The 18,966-nt window shown below is 43.5% G+C and overlaps 1 protein-coding gene across 1 annotated transcript; it reads left to right on the top strand.

Annotated features, from left to right (window-relative positions):
* Positions 1-4,913: 4,913 nt before the first annotated feature.
* LOC309482627 (leukocyte elastase inhibitor-like) lies at positions 4,914-18,324 on the top strand. The gene is made up of 8 exons (XM_082148093.1): positions 4,914-4,994; positions 5,668-5,856; positions 6,495-6,623; positions 6,777-6,894; positions 6,999-7,120; positions 8,301-8,474; positions 8,657-8,876; positions 18,059-18,324. The coding sequence occupies exons 2-8, from the start codon at positions 5,680-5,682 to the stop codon at positions 18,247-18,249; spliced, it is 1,131 nt and encodes a 376-aa protein (XP_082004219.1). The 5' UTR covers positions 4,914-4,994; positions 5,668-5,679; the 3' UTR covers positions 18,250-18,324.
* Positions 18,325-18,966: the final 642 nt, after the last annotated feature.

The following is an 18,966-nucleotide window of genomic DNA, read 5'->3' as shown; positions in this document are numbered from 1 at the left end:
AGCCCAGCGACCTCTATGAGTCCATGTTTGGCTGCGATGAGATGGTTACCTTACTGGCCATATGTCCAACAAGATGGTGCATATGAACAATAGCTATCAAACGTGTGTGAAATGCCAACAGAAATCATCAAAGCACTGGAGCAGCTTAAGTATAATAGAAATGTGGAGAGAGACAAGATCTAAGATCGGAGGCCTGCTCAAGCAAGCAATGAAAGCTAAACCTACTATGGCCTCCTCTGTTGTGAAGCAATATTCGAGATGGGCGAGTCAGTGCCCAGGAGTTTGCAGCATACCAAAGCCAGCGTACTGAGCTCCCTTGAGTATGCCGAATTGCTTGGAAAGGTGCGTGGAGGTCCTTCGGGATGATGCAGTGGTGGATAACATGCTACAAACTGTATCCACAGCGGGATTTAAAATGCCAGGTGAGCACAGAGTGACAAAAACCCCAGCCTGTTATCGACACACAGCAGGACCAGCGGCGGATGCACAAGTTGCGCACCACTCATCATGGAGACGAGATTTCAATGAAGCTGTAAAGAAGTATAGAAGAGATTTGATTAAGATGGTATGAAAACAGCAGCTCTCAGAGCTTATTAAGGCAGCCAACAAGGAACAAATAGAGGATATAGATTCCCTTGCACTTTGACAAAGCCCAGCTGAAAATGATGGGAGACCTCTGCAGTGATTCTCCCAAGACTGTAAAAGACATCGCGAAAACCTTGTCTAAATATTATTTCATTCCACAAACAAGAGCTCAAGAGAAATTGAAAACCTCATTAACTCTCAAGTCTCCCCATCTCAGCTGCTTCATTAGGAGAGGTGGTTTTTATTCAACTCTTTTCTCAATGAAACAAAAGTTTGCGCACACAGCGCCTTCACCGTATCTCAGTACAGCATCAAATAAAGTCACTCAAATCAGTAGTTCTCTTTGTCTCCATCTCTCAGTCTGTGTGCACAAGTTCCCAGGTCTCTCTCTCTCAAACACTCTCCGTGGATCTTCTTTATCCTGTTCCTATCCACACCAATCACTGCAATCAGAAACAGGTGTTCATCATTTGCACATGACCCACTTACGAGCCGCTCGTTTCCTACCTCTCTCTCGCTGCAGCACCTGCTGGACCACGCCCCCCTTGCCACATGGATTTTTTTTTTTTGTGGCTGATATGAATTGATTATGTGCTGTCGCCGTGTAGCCTGCAGTTGTGTTTGGAGATTGTGCTTTGACTACAGGCATACATTATTACCTGTGTTTATTTAATTAATAAAAGGATATTTGTCAATGATGCTTTGGACCTGTAGCGCTTATTCTGTTCTTAAATGTTAAAGATTTAATCTTTTATAAGCTGTAAGAACTGAACGGATCAATTATCTGTGCAATATGACTGTGACTGAAGCCCAGTTGTTTAATTTTGCATGAGTGGCGCACGAATAACCTGGGTTTTTTCCTGGTTACAGGTTCCCAAAGACTGCTCTGCCACTCTGCCAAAGACTGCAAAGCATCCATAAGCATGAGATGACAGTTTATAGAGAGTATGCTATTTGAGCTTGAGCTCACCTTATACATCTGTTCTGCAGTTTTGCCCTTGGAACCCAGGAGGACCAGGCCCAATGCAGAGGAGATGCTCAGGGGTGAGAATAACACATTGCCTGTAATAGAAAAATATATTATCCAACAGCGCATTTGGTAAAAAACAAACAAAGCATGGGTGCTCCAGAAGGTGAACAAAACGCAAACAATTGTAGGTGGATCCTTTTGCAGAGAAGAGATCAAATTCAACATCCAGGCACTCACAAAGATTTTTTTATATTATTTGCAGAGCAGGGCTACATATAAAAAAACAACAACACATATCAGCTCATGCAGGCTTTCATCACGGTCACATTGACTGTGTTGCCTTTACAGTTTGAACAGGTCAATGGAGAATTTTGTGTTTGTCACAATCAGAGGTTCCATCATTTACAGCCTAAAAAACAGACCAGCGCAGAAAACAGTAAAGAAATACAAGAATGGCCAGATCGGAAAACAACGTGTACATCCTGTTCCAGCCACGGACAAGCAACATTAATGTGCTGTCCTAATATGTGAAAAGTCAAATGCTGAATTTTATCACAATCAAAACAACAGAACAGTCCAAAGACAGTGCTTTAGCTTAAAATAAAACAAAAAAACAAGCGAGCCCAAGACAGCTCAAGGTAATATTTCAGGTTATCTAGAAAGAGTGATGTCTTGTTACACAGGTATTTAAGGGCATGAAATGCTGCCTTCAGAGTTAGAAATGATGAAGGCCTGAGAACAGCTAGGGCCAATCTGTCCCGGGGTATCAGAAAAGCCAAAAAACAGTATGGCAGGAGAGTAGCCTATAACTTCAGAGACAGCAGAGACACAAGGAGACTGGCAGGGAATCCAGACCATCACGGATTACAAGCCCCAACCACAGACCTTTGACAGTGACATCTCTTTGCTGAATGAACTCAACAACTTCTTTGCACGCTTTGAAGCATACAACACCACGCCTGCACAGAAGATTCCACCTCCTTATGACGACCAGGCTCTGTGTCTCTCTCCGGCCAGTGTGATGAGATCCTTCTCTAAGATGAACGCCCGCAAAGCAGCTGGTCCAGACAATATACCTGGTCGGGTACTAAAGGATTGTGCAGGAGAGCTCAAAAATGTCTTCACAGACATCTTTAACATTTCTCTGAGCCAGACTGTCCCCACATGCTTAAAAGCTACTGCAATTATACCAGTTCCCAAGAAACCATCCCCATCCGTTTTTAATGACATTATGCTTCACTGGTACAGGCTGCACCTTCCCTGTCAGTGTTGCAGCGATCATTCCCCTGGGTGCTCCGGCACTGGTGAGAGGTTTCATTTTCTGAAAGAGCAACACGGGTGCTTTTGCGTCTTTTTCAAGATGTCATTCCGCCCGTGCGTTTCTGGATGTGGTCGTTCCCTGTCCCCTTCTGACGGTCACGATTGCTGTGTCACGTGTTTTGGTGTTCAGCACGCTGATGCAGCTTTTGTGGACGGTTCATGTTCCCATAGCGGGAATATGACTGTCTCGGTGTTGAGATCGAGACTCGCCTTCGTTCGCGAGGGTGCAGTCCCCATTTCCACGCCCCACCCTAGGCTGCTGTGTGGGATGGGTGATTGGAGATCAGTGATGGAGTTTCCGCCCAGTAACCATTCCCTGTGGGCTCCTTACTCCTCCATCACACCGATGCCGGTGGAGCCCCCTGTTGAGAGTACTTGTCTCTCTGTAATGGACCGACTAGATGTCTCGCTCACGGCTCCCCAAGAGGACAGGATGTCGATCGCAACATTGGAGGGTGAGCTGACCTTTGGAGATGGTTTGAACTCGGCTGCGTTATCCCCTTCGGGGAGTGTAACGTTGCCCGAGCCGGATCCTCAGTTGTCAGCTATGCTGAAACGGGCCGCCGAGGCTGTCGGGCTTGAGTGGAACCCTCCACCGTGTCCCGCTCAGTCTCGGTTGGATGATTGGTATCTCGGGGCGGGCCGTCCTGGCGATGTTCACCCTGGTGGTCCAGGAGCGCCACAGTTGGCTCAACCTGGTTGATTTATCGGATGCGGACAAGGTTCGGTTCCTGGACTCCCCACTTTCCCAGGTTGGGCTGTTCGGCGACGTGGTAGAGAACTGCACCCAACAGCTCTCTACCGCCCAGGCGCAGTCGGAGGCAATCCGACACATCCTGCTCTGGCGGCCCGCTGCTGCCATCACCCCGCCGCCTGTGGCAGATCCTCCGCCTGCTCGTCGCCGAGGGCGTCCCCCTGCCGCCGCTTCCGCTCCCTCTGGCCTACAGCAGCAGCTTTCACTCAGGCCTCAGCGTAGAGTGAGCCGCAGGCAGGCCACCCAGCCTGTATCAGTCACTGCCAAGCCAGGTGGCAACTGTAAGACTAAGCGTCCCTGATACAGGATGCCCAGGGACGGGGGAACAAGCTCTTCAGACGGTTACCATTCCGCCACTGGCTCTCCGGAGTCCAGTGGTACCCCAATTGTCACAAGAGCAAGCTCCTCTGTTCCTGGGCTCCAAGAGGCTCAGACTGGCGGTGTGCGACCCTGTAAAGCCTTGCACCCCTCGGCCCCTTCTTGTGTCGCCAGCCGGCAGCCGGGTACCATATGTGTATCTCCCACGTTTCCCCCCTTCGGGCTGGATGTGGCTTCCGTAGTGTAACCCTTCCTTCCATCGATAGGGCACGCTTTCCCAGTTTTATCCAAGTCTACTGAGCGGGTCTTGTGGAACAGCAGTGACTTCCCTGGCCTAAGCCCTGTCCTATCACCGCCTCAAGATGCGGGAGGTTCAGCTGGCTTTTGTCTAGGCACTGGAAGGTGGCAGCTCTAGTGGCTCTTTCCATGGGTAAGATCCCATTCAGTCAACGTCGACTACGTCAGACGTTCTCGACTGAAAGGGAACGTCCTGGTTGTGTATGCAACCCACCGTTCCCTGAAGGAGGGAATGGAGGACGTAGTCCCTTTGCCACTATAGTTGGACCACCGCTGACTCCGAGTTACACTCGGCTCCTCAGCGAAAAACAGATGGTGCTTGCATCCGCTTCTGTATTTATGTATTCTGTATTCATGCGCTCGCGGGGCGGAGCACGTGATGCAAATTCATGTCGCCATTGCGCGCATTGGCTCGTTCAAGCATGCTCGAAGAAGATAGGCTCCCTAGCGTGATCCCATTCAGTCGACGTTGACTACGTCCTCCGTTCCCTGTGGGTTGCATACGCAACCAGGACGTTACTGTCCACCTCTGAAATCACATAATCATTTTCACAGGAATACTCAGAATTTAGATTTCACAATAAGTTGCCGATGGGGTGATTTCTCATATTGTGTGTGTGTGTGTGTGTGTTTGTGTGTGTGTGTCTCTATATATATTTATAACTGGGAGCAATGAGACTTGTGTCAGTAGGGCAGTTGTGAAGACGCACCTCATATCAAGGAGAGATCGAATCATCGCTGTCTTTATCAGTAAGTATTTCAGAAATACAAAAAGATGGTAATTTTATATCTTCTGCTTTACTGTGTCAGTAAGAAATATTAATTTCAGATTCACCAAACAGTGTAATATTCCAGTGAGATTTTTGTACACTGATAAAAACAGATAGTACACTGACACTTTCAGTGCAATAGGTGTTCTGACGGCAAAGGGGATTAGGACCAACAATCATTGATTTTATTTATTTATTTATTTTTAGTTACTGCTCTTCATTTGAGGTTAACTGATAAAAAAAATAATAATAATAAACTATTCAAGGCAGTATTATTGAAAAACATTGGCACTGTACAGCATTATTTCCACCAGATGACTATAACTTCTAAAGAGTTTGGATGTAAAACGCACATATGCATATTAGACCAGGATAATCACTGAAAACCCTTTTCACTAAGAGGGAAAGAGGCTTCCTTTCAGTGCTTTCTTAAAGCTAAAGAGTTTGGGCTGTTCTGTTGTTTTGATTTTATATAAAAATTCCGCATTTGACTTTTCACATAATAGGAGAGCACATCAGGTAATATTAACATTGCTTGTCCGTGGCTTGAACAGGATGTACACTTTGTTTTCTGATATTTTCATTCCTCTACTTCTATACTGTTTTCTGTGCTGGTCTAACATGATGTTTAAAGTGAATTTCCTTCATTCTAGGCTGTAAACGAAATGGAACAAGTAATTGAACCTGTGGTTTTGGCAAACTCAAAATTCTCCATTGACATGTTAAAAGTGCTCTGTAAGGGCAACACAGACAATGTGTTATTCTCACCCCTGAGCATCTCCTCTGCATTGGGCCTGGTCGTCCTGGGTGCCAGTGGCGAAACTGCCGAACAGATGTATAAGGTGAGCTCAAGCCTCCAAATAGCTCTATAAACTCTCTATAAACTGTCATCTCATGTTCATGAATGCTCTAAAAACGCATGGGCAGTTGAAAACGTGTTGAGACGCGTTTTTTAAAAGTTTAAACTTCTTTTAACTTGAGCGTTGCATTATTAAAACACTGTTCCCTGCGCGAGAGGCTGTGAAATCAATGGATGTTCATTGATACAGCCAACAACAGAACATTTAGATTGTTTATCACGTAGCCGAGACATTCTTGTGTTTCCACAAGCTGCTCTAGCGAGGCTCTAAGCTAACAGGGCAGATTCCGTCACCAGTCGTGAACCAGCCTGTTACAATAATGTATAGAAAATGCCAATGACTCATTTTGAGACCCTGTTTATGATTTATGGGAAATATAACAAAGGAGTGGGTGGATTTTTACAATTATAGGGTGGTTGTGTGGTATGTTCAAACACCATGTAAAAGTGAATTTTGCATAACATGTCCCCTTTAATGCATTAGTGGCTGCTATTCTACATTGCGAAATACGTGTTCATTTTTACAATGCATTCTTCAAAACACTTCTAACTTCACAGTATCAAATTCTCTGAATACATTTCACTCAAAATTAAACAATATCCTGTTGTGTTTCTATTAAGACCCTCCACTTTGGCCATATGAAAATTATGTACCACGATCTGTATGAGGAGCTCTACAAAGGAGGGAAGAACAGAAGCCTGCAGCTGGTGAACCGCATGTTTGGAGAAAGCACACAAAATTTGAATGACGTGAGTTGGTTGAGAAAGCACAGAAAATAGTTAATTTACTTCCTAAAATGACAGTAAGGAAATACGTCATTCAGTGAGATGCCTGGATCAGAACACTGATGTTATTTTAATCCCATGCTGCCATGTTCCCTCTCTTCCTATTGATGATGTTAGGATTTCCTTGACATGTGTGAGGAGTGGTGTTTCGCCAGCGTGAGGAATGCAGACTTCAAGACAAATCCTGATGCTGCAAGACAAAAAATCAACAACTGGGTGGAGAAAAAGACTGAGAGTAATTCAATTGATTTGTTTTTTAACTATTAGACTATAGTCTAGACCACTTTCTCATAATTTCTCACTCTTCTGATGGATTTTTTAAAAATCTTTATTTTTTAGATCAAATTAAGAATTTGTTGGATAAAGGAGATGTGTCTAAGGACACGAGTCTTGTTCTAATCAGCGCAGTGCACTTCAAGGATAAGTGGGTCGAGCCATTCACACTTGTTCCCACATACAAGGTAACTTTATCAAGACAATTCAGCTTTGTCTGCTAAAAATGGTAAAATGCTAAAACTGGATGATCCACATCTAAACCACTGTACAATTCTCAGCTTGTCATTGTGTCAAAGAACACCCCTTACCAGTGGCGAATCACTGTAAAGCATGATCTCGATTCTCTTGTGTCTTATTGCTTTAGTACTAGTGTTTTGGTCAACTCACTCAGCGTTACCCTTACAAAAAATATGCTATTGGTATACTTCTTTTAAACTAAAAATAAGAATTCAGCATATAAATCAAAACTGCCTAACCTTACCGAATAAAATGTCGACCCAGGACGAAGTATATGGACTGTGAAGCTTTCGGGTGTCGATAGAGTCGATCTACTCCATCTATGTTTTGGTCATCGTTCTGAATCTGATGTGTAGTCTTTGACAAAAATGTGATTTTCTCAGCTTTTGTTGCTGTTTTTTATTATACCTTCCCACATTCAAGTGTTGGTTAAACAATTTTATAATAATGCATGAAGTTAGACTTCTTTTTTTTTTTTACTTCTTTTTACTTAATAAACTTAACAAAACTATTTTTAGAGTGCAGACTCTAAAAGTTTTGCATTTTTATATTTTAAGTATAAATTATAATTCCTAAATAGGAACAGGGTAGTATACTTAAAGTGCAAAAATAATATATAAATAGTAAACTATAAGAATGATGTTAAGTTGATTTAAAGAAAACATACTGGTATACATAGTAGTTTACTGAGAGTATACCTCAGTGTCCTTGCATAAACTAAAAAATGTGCTACAAATATTTGACTAGTAAACTTTCAGTGTACTAGTTTCAGGTTACTTGTAGTATAGTTGCAGTACAAACAAAAAAACCTAGATGTAAACTAGTTGGGTTCTCAAAGTTACTACTGTTACACTTAAACTTAAAGTTAAAACTTAAATTATACTTTTATACACTAAAAAGTGAGCCAGTTTAGTCCCAAGTAGTATTTAAATATTACACTTACAAGTTTACTACTATTACATTGATATTAGTATACTTATTACATATAGTATACTTAAAAATATACTTGAGTATACTTAAAAAAAATGACCTTGATGTACACTTATTTTTTGTAAAGGACGTGAGACATCAGCACAGATAACACATCAGCATCACTAATGTCCAATCTGCCTGTGTTTTAAATGTCAGCACAAAGGAGTAAATTGGCCAATGATGGGTCAGACGAATACATTTCCTCTGGGTAACATCCCACACAGACAATACCAACTTCCCACTGAAGCTCGGATTCTGGAGATCCCTTATGCGTATAATGATCTGAGCATGCTCATTATACTCCCAAACCAGAGCGATGGGCTACCGAAGGTAAAACAGGCAGTCACATGAACAGCAAATGAACCTCCCTTACTGCTTTTACTTCAACTGCATAATTAAGATAAAGTCTACATGAAAATTTGGATTGTTGTGTAGGTTTGGTATTACATGAAATGGGAAACAATTAAAAGTCTCTCCCTGTCTGTCTCTTATGTTTCTCCCCTTCCTCTAAGTTGGTAGATTCAATCACTTATGAGAAGTTTCAGGAGTGGACTGAGCCAGACAATATGATTCCTACAAAGGTGGCTGTTAAAATACCCCTCTTTAAGCTGCAGGAGAAATATGATCTGGAGAAGGTCCTGAAGATTATGGGCATGACTGATGTGTTTGGTGATAAGTGTGACTTATCTGGCATGGCACCTGGAAAGATGAAGCTGTCCAAAGTGGTGCATGTGTAATAGTGAGTACAGGCCGTTTGTGTTTGAACATTTCTTTGTAATATAGTGTGATGTTAATTTTCCAATACTTTTAAATATGGTTTAAATGTTTATTTGTGCTTTATGTTTAAAAAGGAGTGTGTGTTATGTGCATTTATTCATAGCATTATTTTCGCTTGGCATACCAGCGTGATGACGTCATCGCACGCATCGCATAGTAACCCGCACGCGAGTGATGCTTCATTCGTAGTAAATGCAGAGACGAGAAGCCATCACAAATGCGTTCTTCTCTTCATTGTCTTGTTACTTACAGGTAACTGCAAAGTATAATGCAAAACACACTTCCGATTTAAGCATAAACACTGTTAATATAATATGAATGAGTTGTGCGCGTGTTTAACGCAGTTGTTTTGTTATATGAATAGTGCGTCATGAGTTTGTCATGTTGAGCACATGGTTAGCATAAGTGCTCTGCGATTAGCGCCAGAGTCCGCCACATAATTGATTAAAGTATAAATACTATTCGAATCTATAACGTATAATATTGTTTAGTGTTATAAATTATTTCTAATTTACATACGTGGTCGTAATCGACGGTGATGTCTGTAAACTGTGTAATGCGTTACATTTGAGTGAATGTAGTGAATGTAGTTGAGTGAATTTCACATGTCTTGTCATTCAATGTAATACATTAGACAACGAACTTGTATGTGTTCTAAACTGAGAATAGGGAGTGGATTCTTAATGTGTTTTACATCATCATTCTCATGTTATTATTTAGATAAAGGGTAAATGCTAGTTAAAGTGTTTTATATATAAAAATGATCTATTAGGGTGTCACTTTGGCAATTGTAAACCCTGAATATGCAAAATGTTTACAGTTGTAATATGCATATACTTTTATTGATTCGTAGTAAATGCAGAGACGAGAAGCCATCACAAATGCGTTCTTCTCTTCATTGTCTTGTTACTTACAGGAGTACTACATATTTTGGAGGCCCCGCTGGGATGATTGTTGGGTGGTCTGACTCCTTCATCAGCGAGAACCACCCAGTCACATTCATCTCTTACCCAGACGTACAGCAGTGAGGCTGCAGAGTGAAGTGGAGAGACAAGGCCGATTTAGTGGTGCGTGCGCTTGAGACACAGTGAGTTCAGAAGCGACGGCACCCAGGTCAGTGAGGTAACCACCACTTTCAACACTGCTAAATACTGTAGAGGAAAAAAAGAAAAGAAAAGGAAGAATGGATGCGCTTGAAAGTCTTCAGGAGGAGATAGGAGAAAAATTATGCACACTGTCAAGAGAGAAATTAATAGAACTCTGCTCCTTTTTACACATCCCGTCAGTGAAAGATGTGACCCGCCTCTCACTCATAAAGTATATCAGCAGTCATTTATTGAGGAGTGAGCTGGAAGAACTAGAGGATAGTGGCATGGCAGAGTTATTGTGTATTCATGAGAAGATAAGTGACCTCACAGTGGCTACTGCTGACAATCCAGAAAAATGGGTGGAGCCAGGACACGTTGAAAGAGACATGAACACGGCCCAGAGACCAGTGAGAGAAAGTAGTACTGTAACTGAGTCATTTCAGGCTATGCATATTAATACTGCTGTAGCACACACCACATCGGGGGCGCCGGCAACATCCGATAGGAGGCGGACAGACCATTCACAACTGCCCCAGAGACACAGCGCGCCAGTCATTTGGCATAAAGAGTTTAAAATCTCAGGCTTGATCGGTGAACCAGGCCAAAAGGACCGATTATCATTCTCTAGTCTCGCTCGTCAAATCGAGAGTGGGTTGGGCAAGGGATATCCTGAACAGGAAATCATAGATGCAGTAATCAGATCCATTACACCTGGGCTTCAGCTGCGTAGCTATCTTGAAGGGAAAGCTGGTTTAACTCTTCCTACTCTGAGACGCATTCTCCGTTCTCATTATCAAGAAAAAAATGCAACTGAATTATACAAACAATTGACCACCGAGGGCCAGCGTAGCAAAGAGACCCCCCAAAACTTCCTGATACGGGCTCTTGACCTGAGACAAAAAATTCTGTTTGCCTCGCAAGAAGATGAATCTGGGCTGAAGTATGACCCTGTTTTAGTGCAGAACATGTTTCTGCATTCAGTTTTAACGGGCTTGCAAAACGACCGTGTTCAGAGCGACTTACAGCCGTATCTTTCTGACGCCGCAATCTCCGATGAAGTATTGCTAGAAAAATTAAATGTTGCATGCTCTCATGAGTCAGAGAGGCAGAACAAGCGGAAAACAGAACGCCAAGCTATTGTTCACGCCACCCAGCTTGATGAACCCGTCCCTGTACAAAAATGTCTGCCTAAACAGTCAAAGTTCGACTTGATGTCTCAGTTAAAAAGACTTAGCGATGACATTATGCAGATCAAAGAGCAAATTCAGCAGCCACAAGTTACATCACAGCAGTGCTTTGCAGTTAACAATGAAGAGTTAGCAGTGACAGCGGCACGCCGTCATCCGCAGAACATGCCACAGATCAGCCAGCTGCCGCCAGAGTGGAGCCCAGTGCCAGGTCATCAAGCCCAGAGTCCGGATTCAGTCAAACATGAGCAACAACATTATCAACTTCAATCGCAACATCCGCAATTTGGTGCTGTATCACAGCAACAGTACACAGCACCACAGCCACTCCATGCCCTGACTCATTTTGCTCAACGACAGCAGCCCCAGCGCCATCACTTTCAAATACCACCCCAAGCCAGTCAGTCACTAAACCCGGTCACACGACAGTACCCAAATGAACGGCTGTCGCAACACCAACGCCAGTATCAACAGCCCAGACGTCAGCAAGCTAGACAATGTTTTCACTGCCAACAGAGAGGAACCATGGAGCAGTGCACCCATTGCTATTATTGCAGCAGCAGCGAACATTATGCAGCTGGTTGCAGAGTACGGGGTACGAGAAACCAGAGGGAGGTTCAGTTAAACGGGGAAGGGTTGCTCCAAAGGGACAGGGAGTGACCCAAGAGACGACCACGTCCCGACGACGCACAACACGACAGTTCAAACGCAACCTGCAATACCATGTGCCTCATGACATAGACAGCATAATAACAGCCGAATGCCGAGTTAATCAGCATTCTCCAATAACTTCCCTAGTTGGCAGGCAATGCCTGGTGGCCTGCTATTTGCAAGGACATGAGACAGAGGCTTTATGGGACACAGGCTCCCAGGTGTGTATTATTGATGAGCAGTGGAAAGACAGCTACATACCAGAAGTCAGACTGAGAGATATTTCTGAAGCCACAGAAACACCTGAACGTCTACACCTTGTGGCAGCCAATGGTACTGACATGCCGTACGGAGGATGGGTTGAGGTGACGTTCAAGTTGGCCTCCCCTGCTGAAAGAGTGAAAGAATTAGTCATTCCTATGCTTGTTCTAAAGGGTCAGCAACTCCCTAAACCTATCATTGGATTTAATGTAATCGAGCAAGTGATGAAACAAAAAGATACAGACAATTCGGACAAAGTGACTATCAGGCAGCTGTACCAAACCGTTGTAAGCGCATTTCCCAACCTGAAAAGAGACAAAGTCCATACCTTCATCAATCTGGTGACAGCTGATGATCTCGGCGAGTATACAGTGAGTACTGCCCAGGGATCTGTGAACATACCAAAGCACACAATCATGCAAATACAGTGCAAAGTTAAAATGCCACATGTGAGACAAGACAGTGTGTTGCTGTTTGAGCCATGTGTCAACCCTCAACACCCTGAGGGCCTAGAACTGTTTGACACTCTGCTGGAGGTGAAAAAAGGTACCCGCCCTTCAGTCATTCTGAGCGTGCAGAACGAGACCGACCACGATATTATCCTAGGAGGTAGAGTGGAGCTGGGCATAGTGCAACCAGTTAAATCAGTCTTACCTGCGACTATGATCTCTCCAAGGGGAACAGGATCTGTGACTCAGGTTACGGTCGAGGAAACGCCAAGGGTAACAGAGGAAGACAGCCTGTGGGACCCACCGGTCGACTTGAGCCATCTAACTGCACGGCAACAACAACAAGTGAAGCAGATGTTAAGGGAGGAGTGCCAAGCTTTCTCAAAATCTGACGACGACATTGGTTGTGCAAAGGGACTTCAAATGAGTCTTTCCTTGAACGACAATACACCTGTAGCTCGGACATACAATTCAGTTCCAAAGCCCTTGTACCAGGAGATGAAAGACTACCTACAGGACTTAATAGCTCAAGGGTGGGTAGAAAAGTCCAACTCCTCTTATTCTTCGCCAATTGTGTGTGTCCGGAAAAAGGATGGCAGCCTCAGACTGTGTATCGATTACAGGGACCTGAATCGGAAGACAGTACCTGACCGACAGCCGATTCCTCGAGTGCAGGACGTCTTAGATGGCCTGGGGGGCAATTCGTGGTTCTCTCTGCTCGACCAAGGGAAGGCGTATCACCAAGGCTTCATGACCCCAGAGAGCAGGCCACTAACAGCATTCACAACCCCCTGGGGTTTATATGAATGGATTCGCATCCCCTTTGGCCTTATGAATGCTCCAGCAGCGTTCCAGCGGTTCATGGAGAAATGTTTGGAGGGAATGAGAGACGAGATCTGCGTGCCATATCTGGACGACATCTTGGTCTTCACGAAGTCATTTGATGACCAAGTGGAGGCAGTGAGGAGAGTACTGAGGCAACTATGTACCCATGGGATTAAACTAAAGCCACGGAAATGTGACATGTTCAAGAACGAAGTGAGATACCTGGGCAGAATTGTGTCTGCAGAGGGTAGCCGCCTGGACCCAGCCGATACGGCTGCTGTAACAGCTTTGAAGGAGAAGCGACCAGGCACTGTAGGCGAGCTACGTAAGATCTTGGGCCTGCTCAGCTACTATCGTCGGTACATAAAGGATTTTTCAAGAATTGCCAGTCCGCTGTATAACCTTTTGAAGGGCAAAGCCAATGATGGGGAAAGTCCAGCAAGGGCCAAGAAAAGGACAGAAAGGAACAAGAAGGGTTCTGGGGTGCCATCAAACCAGCGGATTGAATGGACAGCGGATTACCAAGAAGTCTTGGAGAAATTGATTGAGTGCTTGGTCCGACCACCCGTGTTAGGGTTTCCAGATTTCTCTGAACCATTCATCCTGCATACAGATGCATCAAATCAAGGCCTGGGGGCTGTTCTATATCAACGGCAAGGTGGAAAGTTGAGGGTGATTGCTTATGGGTCCAGAACATTGACAGCGGCTGAGAAGAACTACCACCTCCACAGCGGGAAGCTGGAATTCCTCGCCCTAAAGTGGGCTGTGACTGAAAAATTCAGGGACTATTTATATTACGCCCCAACTTTCACTGTGTACAGCGATAATAATCCGTTGACCTATGTACTCTCGTCTGCAAAACTCAATGCAACCGGGTGTCGATGGGTCGGTGAGTTGGCAGACTTCCATTTCACAATCCGCTACCGGCCAGGAAGAGAGAATGTGGATGCAGACACGTTGTCTAGGATGCCGTTGGACGTAGAGACTGTGATGAAAGAGTACACAGAGGAGCTTCCATCAGATTGCATCGGAGCAATGATACAAGCAGTTGAAATCCAGGATGAGCTGGGTCCCAACATGGCTGTCAAATGCGAGGATGTAATGGCATGGAGAGACACAGATGAAGCATCACCAACGTCATTGTCAAAAGAGGAGATTCGACAGGCACAGAGTGACGATAAGGACATCAACGTTATCGTCGAGCACTTACAGTCTGGGTCCCGGCCAGGCTCAAAGCAGTGGCGGGCAGTCAACCCAAAGTTCAGGGGTTTAATCCGAGAATGGGATAAGTTACAGTTAGATGAACATGGCATACTGTACCGTAAAACGTCACAGCGGACTCAGCTCGTGTTACCGGCCAAGTTCAAGCACATTGTCCTGAGGGAACTACACGATGAGATGGGCCACCAAGGGCTGGATAGGACAACAAGCCTTATTAGAGACCGTTTTTTCTGGCCACAGATGCAGAAGGATATTGAGCATTATGTCCTAAGGGCGTGTCCATGCATTAAGCAGAAAAAACCATGCCGGGAGATACGAGCACCGTTAAAGAGCATCAAGACAACTTACCCGTTTGAGCTGGTCTCGATTGATTTTCTCCATCTAGATAAGTGCAAAGGAGGATACGAGTACATTCTCGTCGTCATCGATCACTTTACACGATTTGTTCAAGCCTATGCTACCACATCAAAATCAGGCAAAACGGTGGCTGACCGACTGTTCAATGACTTTGCCCTTAAGTTCGGATTCCCTTCGAGGATCCACCACGACCAAGGTGGAGAATTTGAGAACCAGTTGTTTGACCAACTAAGGAAGTACAGTGGTATTACAGCATCAAGAACAACCCCTTACCATCCGCAAGGAAATGGCCAGGTGGAAAGGTTCAATCGAACAATACTACAGATGCTCAAGACTCTGACAGAGAAAGAGAAATCCAATTGGAAGGAGGCACTTAACAAACTAGTCTTCGCATACAACTGCACTAAATGTGAGGTTACCGGCTTCTCGCCATTTTACCTGTTGTTTGGTCGCTCCCCAAGACTCCCTGTTGATGCGTTGTTCGGACTTGACCAGGACCGCGGCACCACTAATCAACGAGAGTATGTAGAACGCTGGACAAAGGGGATGCAAGAGGCTTACGAGATTGCACGGGACCATGCAAAAAAGTCTGCTGAAAGGAACAAGCGAAACTACGACCACAAAGTAAGATGCGCTGACCTGTACCCTGGAAGCCGAGTCCTTGTGAAAAATCTCACTCCGCGAGGGGGTCCTGGAAAGCTAAGGAACTACTGGGAGGACGAAGTTCATGTTGTAATCCGTCAAGCCATGGAGGATGTCCCTATTTACGAGGTGAAACCTGAGCAGGGGAAAGGAAGGTCAAGAGTCTTACACAGAAATCTACTTCTACCATGCGATTACTTACCGTCAGCCATTGCAGAGAAAAAGGACTCCACACCTAACCAACAGAGGAAAAAAAGGGGTCAGCTTGGAAGGAACAGAGAGTATGTGCCAGAGGCCAACAGTGAAAGTGATGAAGATGAGTACAGCTTCAGAGTGGAATGCCAACAAAGAGACAAAAGGACAGATGGACAACATGAGACAAATAGAGATGTGTTATCAAGGGAGTCAGACTTACCTGAATCATCAGTAGGTACCCATGAACTAGCTCATGAACAACATCCACAGTCAACCCAAGCTGAATTGGAAACTGTGCCTGGAGAAGAGAGACAAGTCAACGACACAAGAGACAGGCAGGAAGCTCAGGAGACCGGATCAACTGCTGAGTCTGAGGAAATAGAGTTAGTTGAGAGAGGAGCACCTGCAACACAAGAACAGAAAAACATGCACTCAGGGGAACAAAACAAGTTAACAGCGAGAATGCGACGACCTCCAAAAAAGTTCACTTACGACACCTTTGGGACACCAGTATGTCGCAATGTGCAGAGCATGAGTGGTGACTATTATCAGGATTTCAGAGTCCCAAACACTTGGACAACAATACCCTTTTATTATCACCAAGCCCCACCTTTTTGCTACTAACTGTGTACTACCATATCTTTAAGTTAATCTACTGTTTTGGTTATACTACCAAGTGCCTTTGGGGTGCGAATAATATGGACTGTTGATATGGACTGTTGATATGTGGTCATACATACTGGAACATTTTATAAGTTATGAACTGCCCTTTCTAATATGCACACTGAAGAGCCTGGAAAACATACATGAACAATGGACAATCAATAGCGAACTCAAGTGAACAGCAAAGCAGATACTGCTGTGCGATTTAGGGAACATGGACTGTTTTAGGGCTCTGAACACAGCCACGTTAAGCTGTTCTAAGCTTCAAATGGACTGTTCTCGTTTGGCATAAGTGAGATGTTTTTTTTTTGTTGTCCTTTCCTGACGACAATTCTGCCAAATGGACTATTGTTGCTGAACTTTGAGACTTTTGTCAATATATGACATTCGCCAATTGAATTATATATAAAAAAAGAGGACTTTCAGTCTTGGTGCCATTGTAATTGTTATGATTCCATTGAAGAATGTGAAAAAAAAAAATGATGTGAATTATCACCGTGGCATGAGTGTAAAAAAAAAAAAGAAAGAAAGACATTGGTTTAACAGAAAGCAAAAATTGATTAAGATTGATTGAGAAGGGCATTGGTAGATGTCGGGACGACATTTTATCCTGTAGGGGAGAGTGTAATAGTGAGTACAGGCCGTTTGTGTTTGAACATTTCTTTGTAATATAGTGTGATGTTAATTTTCCAATACTTTTAAATATGGTTTAAATGTTTATTTGTGCTTTATGTTTAAAAAGGAGTGTGTGTTATGTGCATTTATTCATAGCATTATTTTCGCTTGGCATACCAGCGTGATGACGTCATCGCACGCATCGCATAGTAACCCGCACGCGAGTGATGCTTCATTCGTAGTAAATGCAGAGACGAGAAGCCATCACAAATGCGTTCTTCTCTTCATTGTCTTGTTACTTACAGGTAACTGCAAAGTATAATGCAAAACACACTTCCGATTTAAGCATAAACACTGTTAATATAATATGAATGAGTTGTGCGCGTGTTTAACGCAGTTGTTTTGTTATATGAATAGTGCGTCATGAGTTTGTCATGTTGAGCACATGGTTAGCATAAGTGCTCTGCGATTAGCGCCAGAGTCCGCCACATAATTGATTAAAGTATAAATACTATTCGAATCTATAACGTATAATATTGTTTAGTGTTATAAATTATTTCTAATTTACATACGTGGTCGTAATCGACGGTGATGTCTGTAAACTGTGTAATGCGTTACATTTGAGTGAATGTAGTGAATGTAGTTGAGTGAATTTCACATGTCTTGTCATTCAATGTAATACATTAGACAACGAACTTGTATGTGTTCTAAACTGAGAATAGGGAGTGGATTCTTAATGTGTTTTACATCATCATTCTCATGTTATTATTTAGATAAAGGGTAAATGCTAGTTAAAGTGTTTTATATATAAAAATGATCTATTAGGGTGTCACTTTGGCAATTGTAAACCCTGAATATGCAAAATGTTTACAGTTGTAATATGCATATACTTTTATTGATTCGTAGTAAATGCAGAGACGAGAAGCCATCACAAATGCGTTCTTCTCTTCATTGTCTTGTTACTTACAGGAGTACTACACATGAGTCTTCTGTGGAGGTGAACGTGGAAGGCACAGAGGCAGCTGGAGGCAGTGGTGTAGATGTCCAGGGTGTTTTTCTCCGTAAGAAAAGAGAAATTGAAGAGAGTTTCGTTGCAGACCATCCCTTCCTTTTCTTCATCCGGCACAACCCCACCAAGAGCATCATCTTCTGGAGCCGCTTCATCTCCCCATGACCTGAATCTGAGCCTCAGAGTAGAGCAGACTGTACAACAGTGTGATCTGTCATATTAAAATACAGTATGCAGTGATTATATTGCATGTATCTTCATTTAAAATGTATTTGCTTGGAAATTTCTGCTTTAAACAAAACTCTTAATACTCTAAATGGTCGAGTACTTCAACTGAAAAACTATAAATAAAAGAAATCAGGCAGAATCGTGTGTCCTTTTTTCTTAGACAACTTATTGTGTAAAGTGTCAGTTAAAGGTTGGAAATGAACTAATGTAAATGATGACTCGACTAACTATTTAAATAATTAAGCTCAGCTCAAAGTATAAATTCAATTTATAGAATGAAGAGGGAGAATGAAACACCTGCTGAGTTTCAGAGTAGGTTTAGAGTTAGACCTAGAGTTAGAGTTTAGAGACAAAAAAATACAACTCTAACCTGGTTTAGATCAGGTTTAGTCGGCTCACAACGCTCGATATAAACATTCCTTGTCAACTCAGGGTTTGATCCACAGCATCAGTTCACTTCTCTACTGAAGATGAGATCGTTATGAAAAATATCATGAATTTAAACACATTTACAGGGCAGGAATAAACACTGCTGCAGCAGCGAAAGCCTGAGAAGGCAGCTGACAGAAAATATCTGACTATTTCAATTCAAGTGAATAACTAAGTTGGAGTGGCTTTATTGCATATGTCATTTTGCACACAGCTGATTGGTCC

Source organism: Leuciscus leuciscus, assembly GCF_965113295.1.
Source record: "Leuciscus leuciscus genome assembly, chromosome: 19".
Taxonomy (NCBI): domain Eukaryota; kingdom Metazoa; phylum Chordata; class Actinopteri; order Cypriniformes; family Leuciscidae; genus Leuciscus; species Leuciscus leuciscus.
The sequence above is the reverse complement of the archived record's forward strand: the minus strand, read 5'-3'. Positions and strand labels throughout refer to the sequence as shown.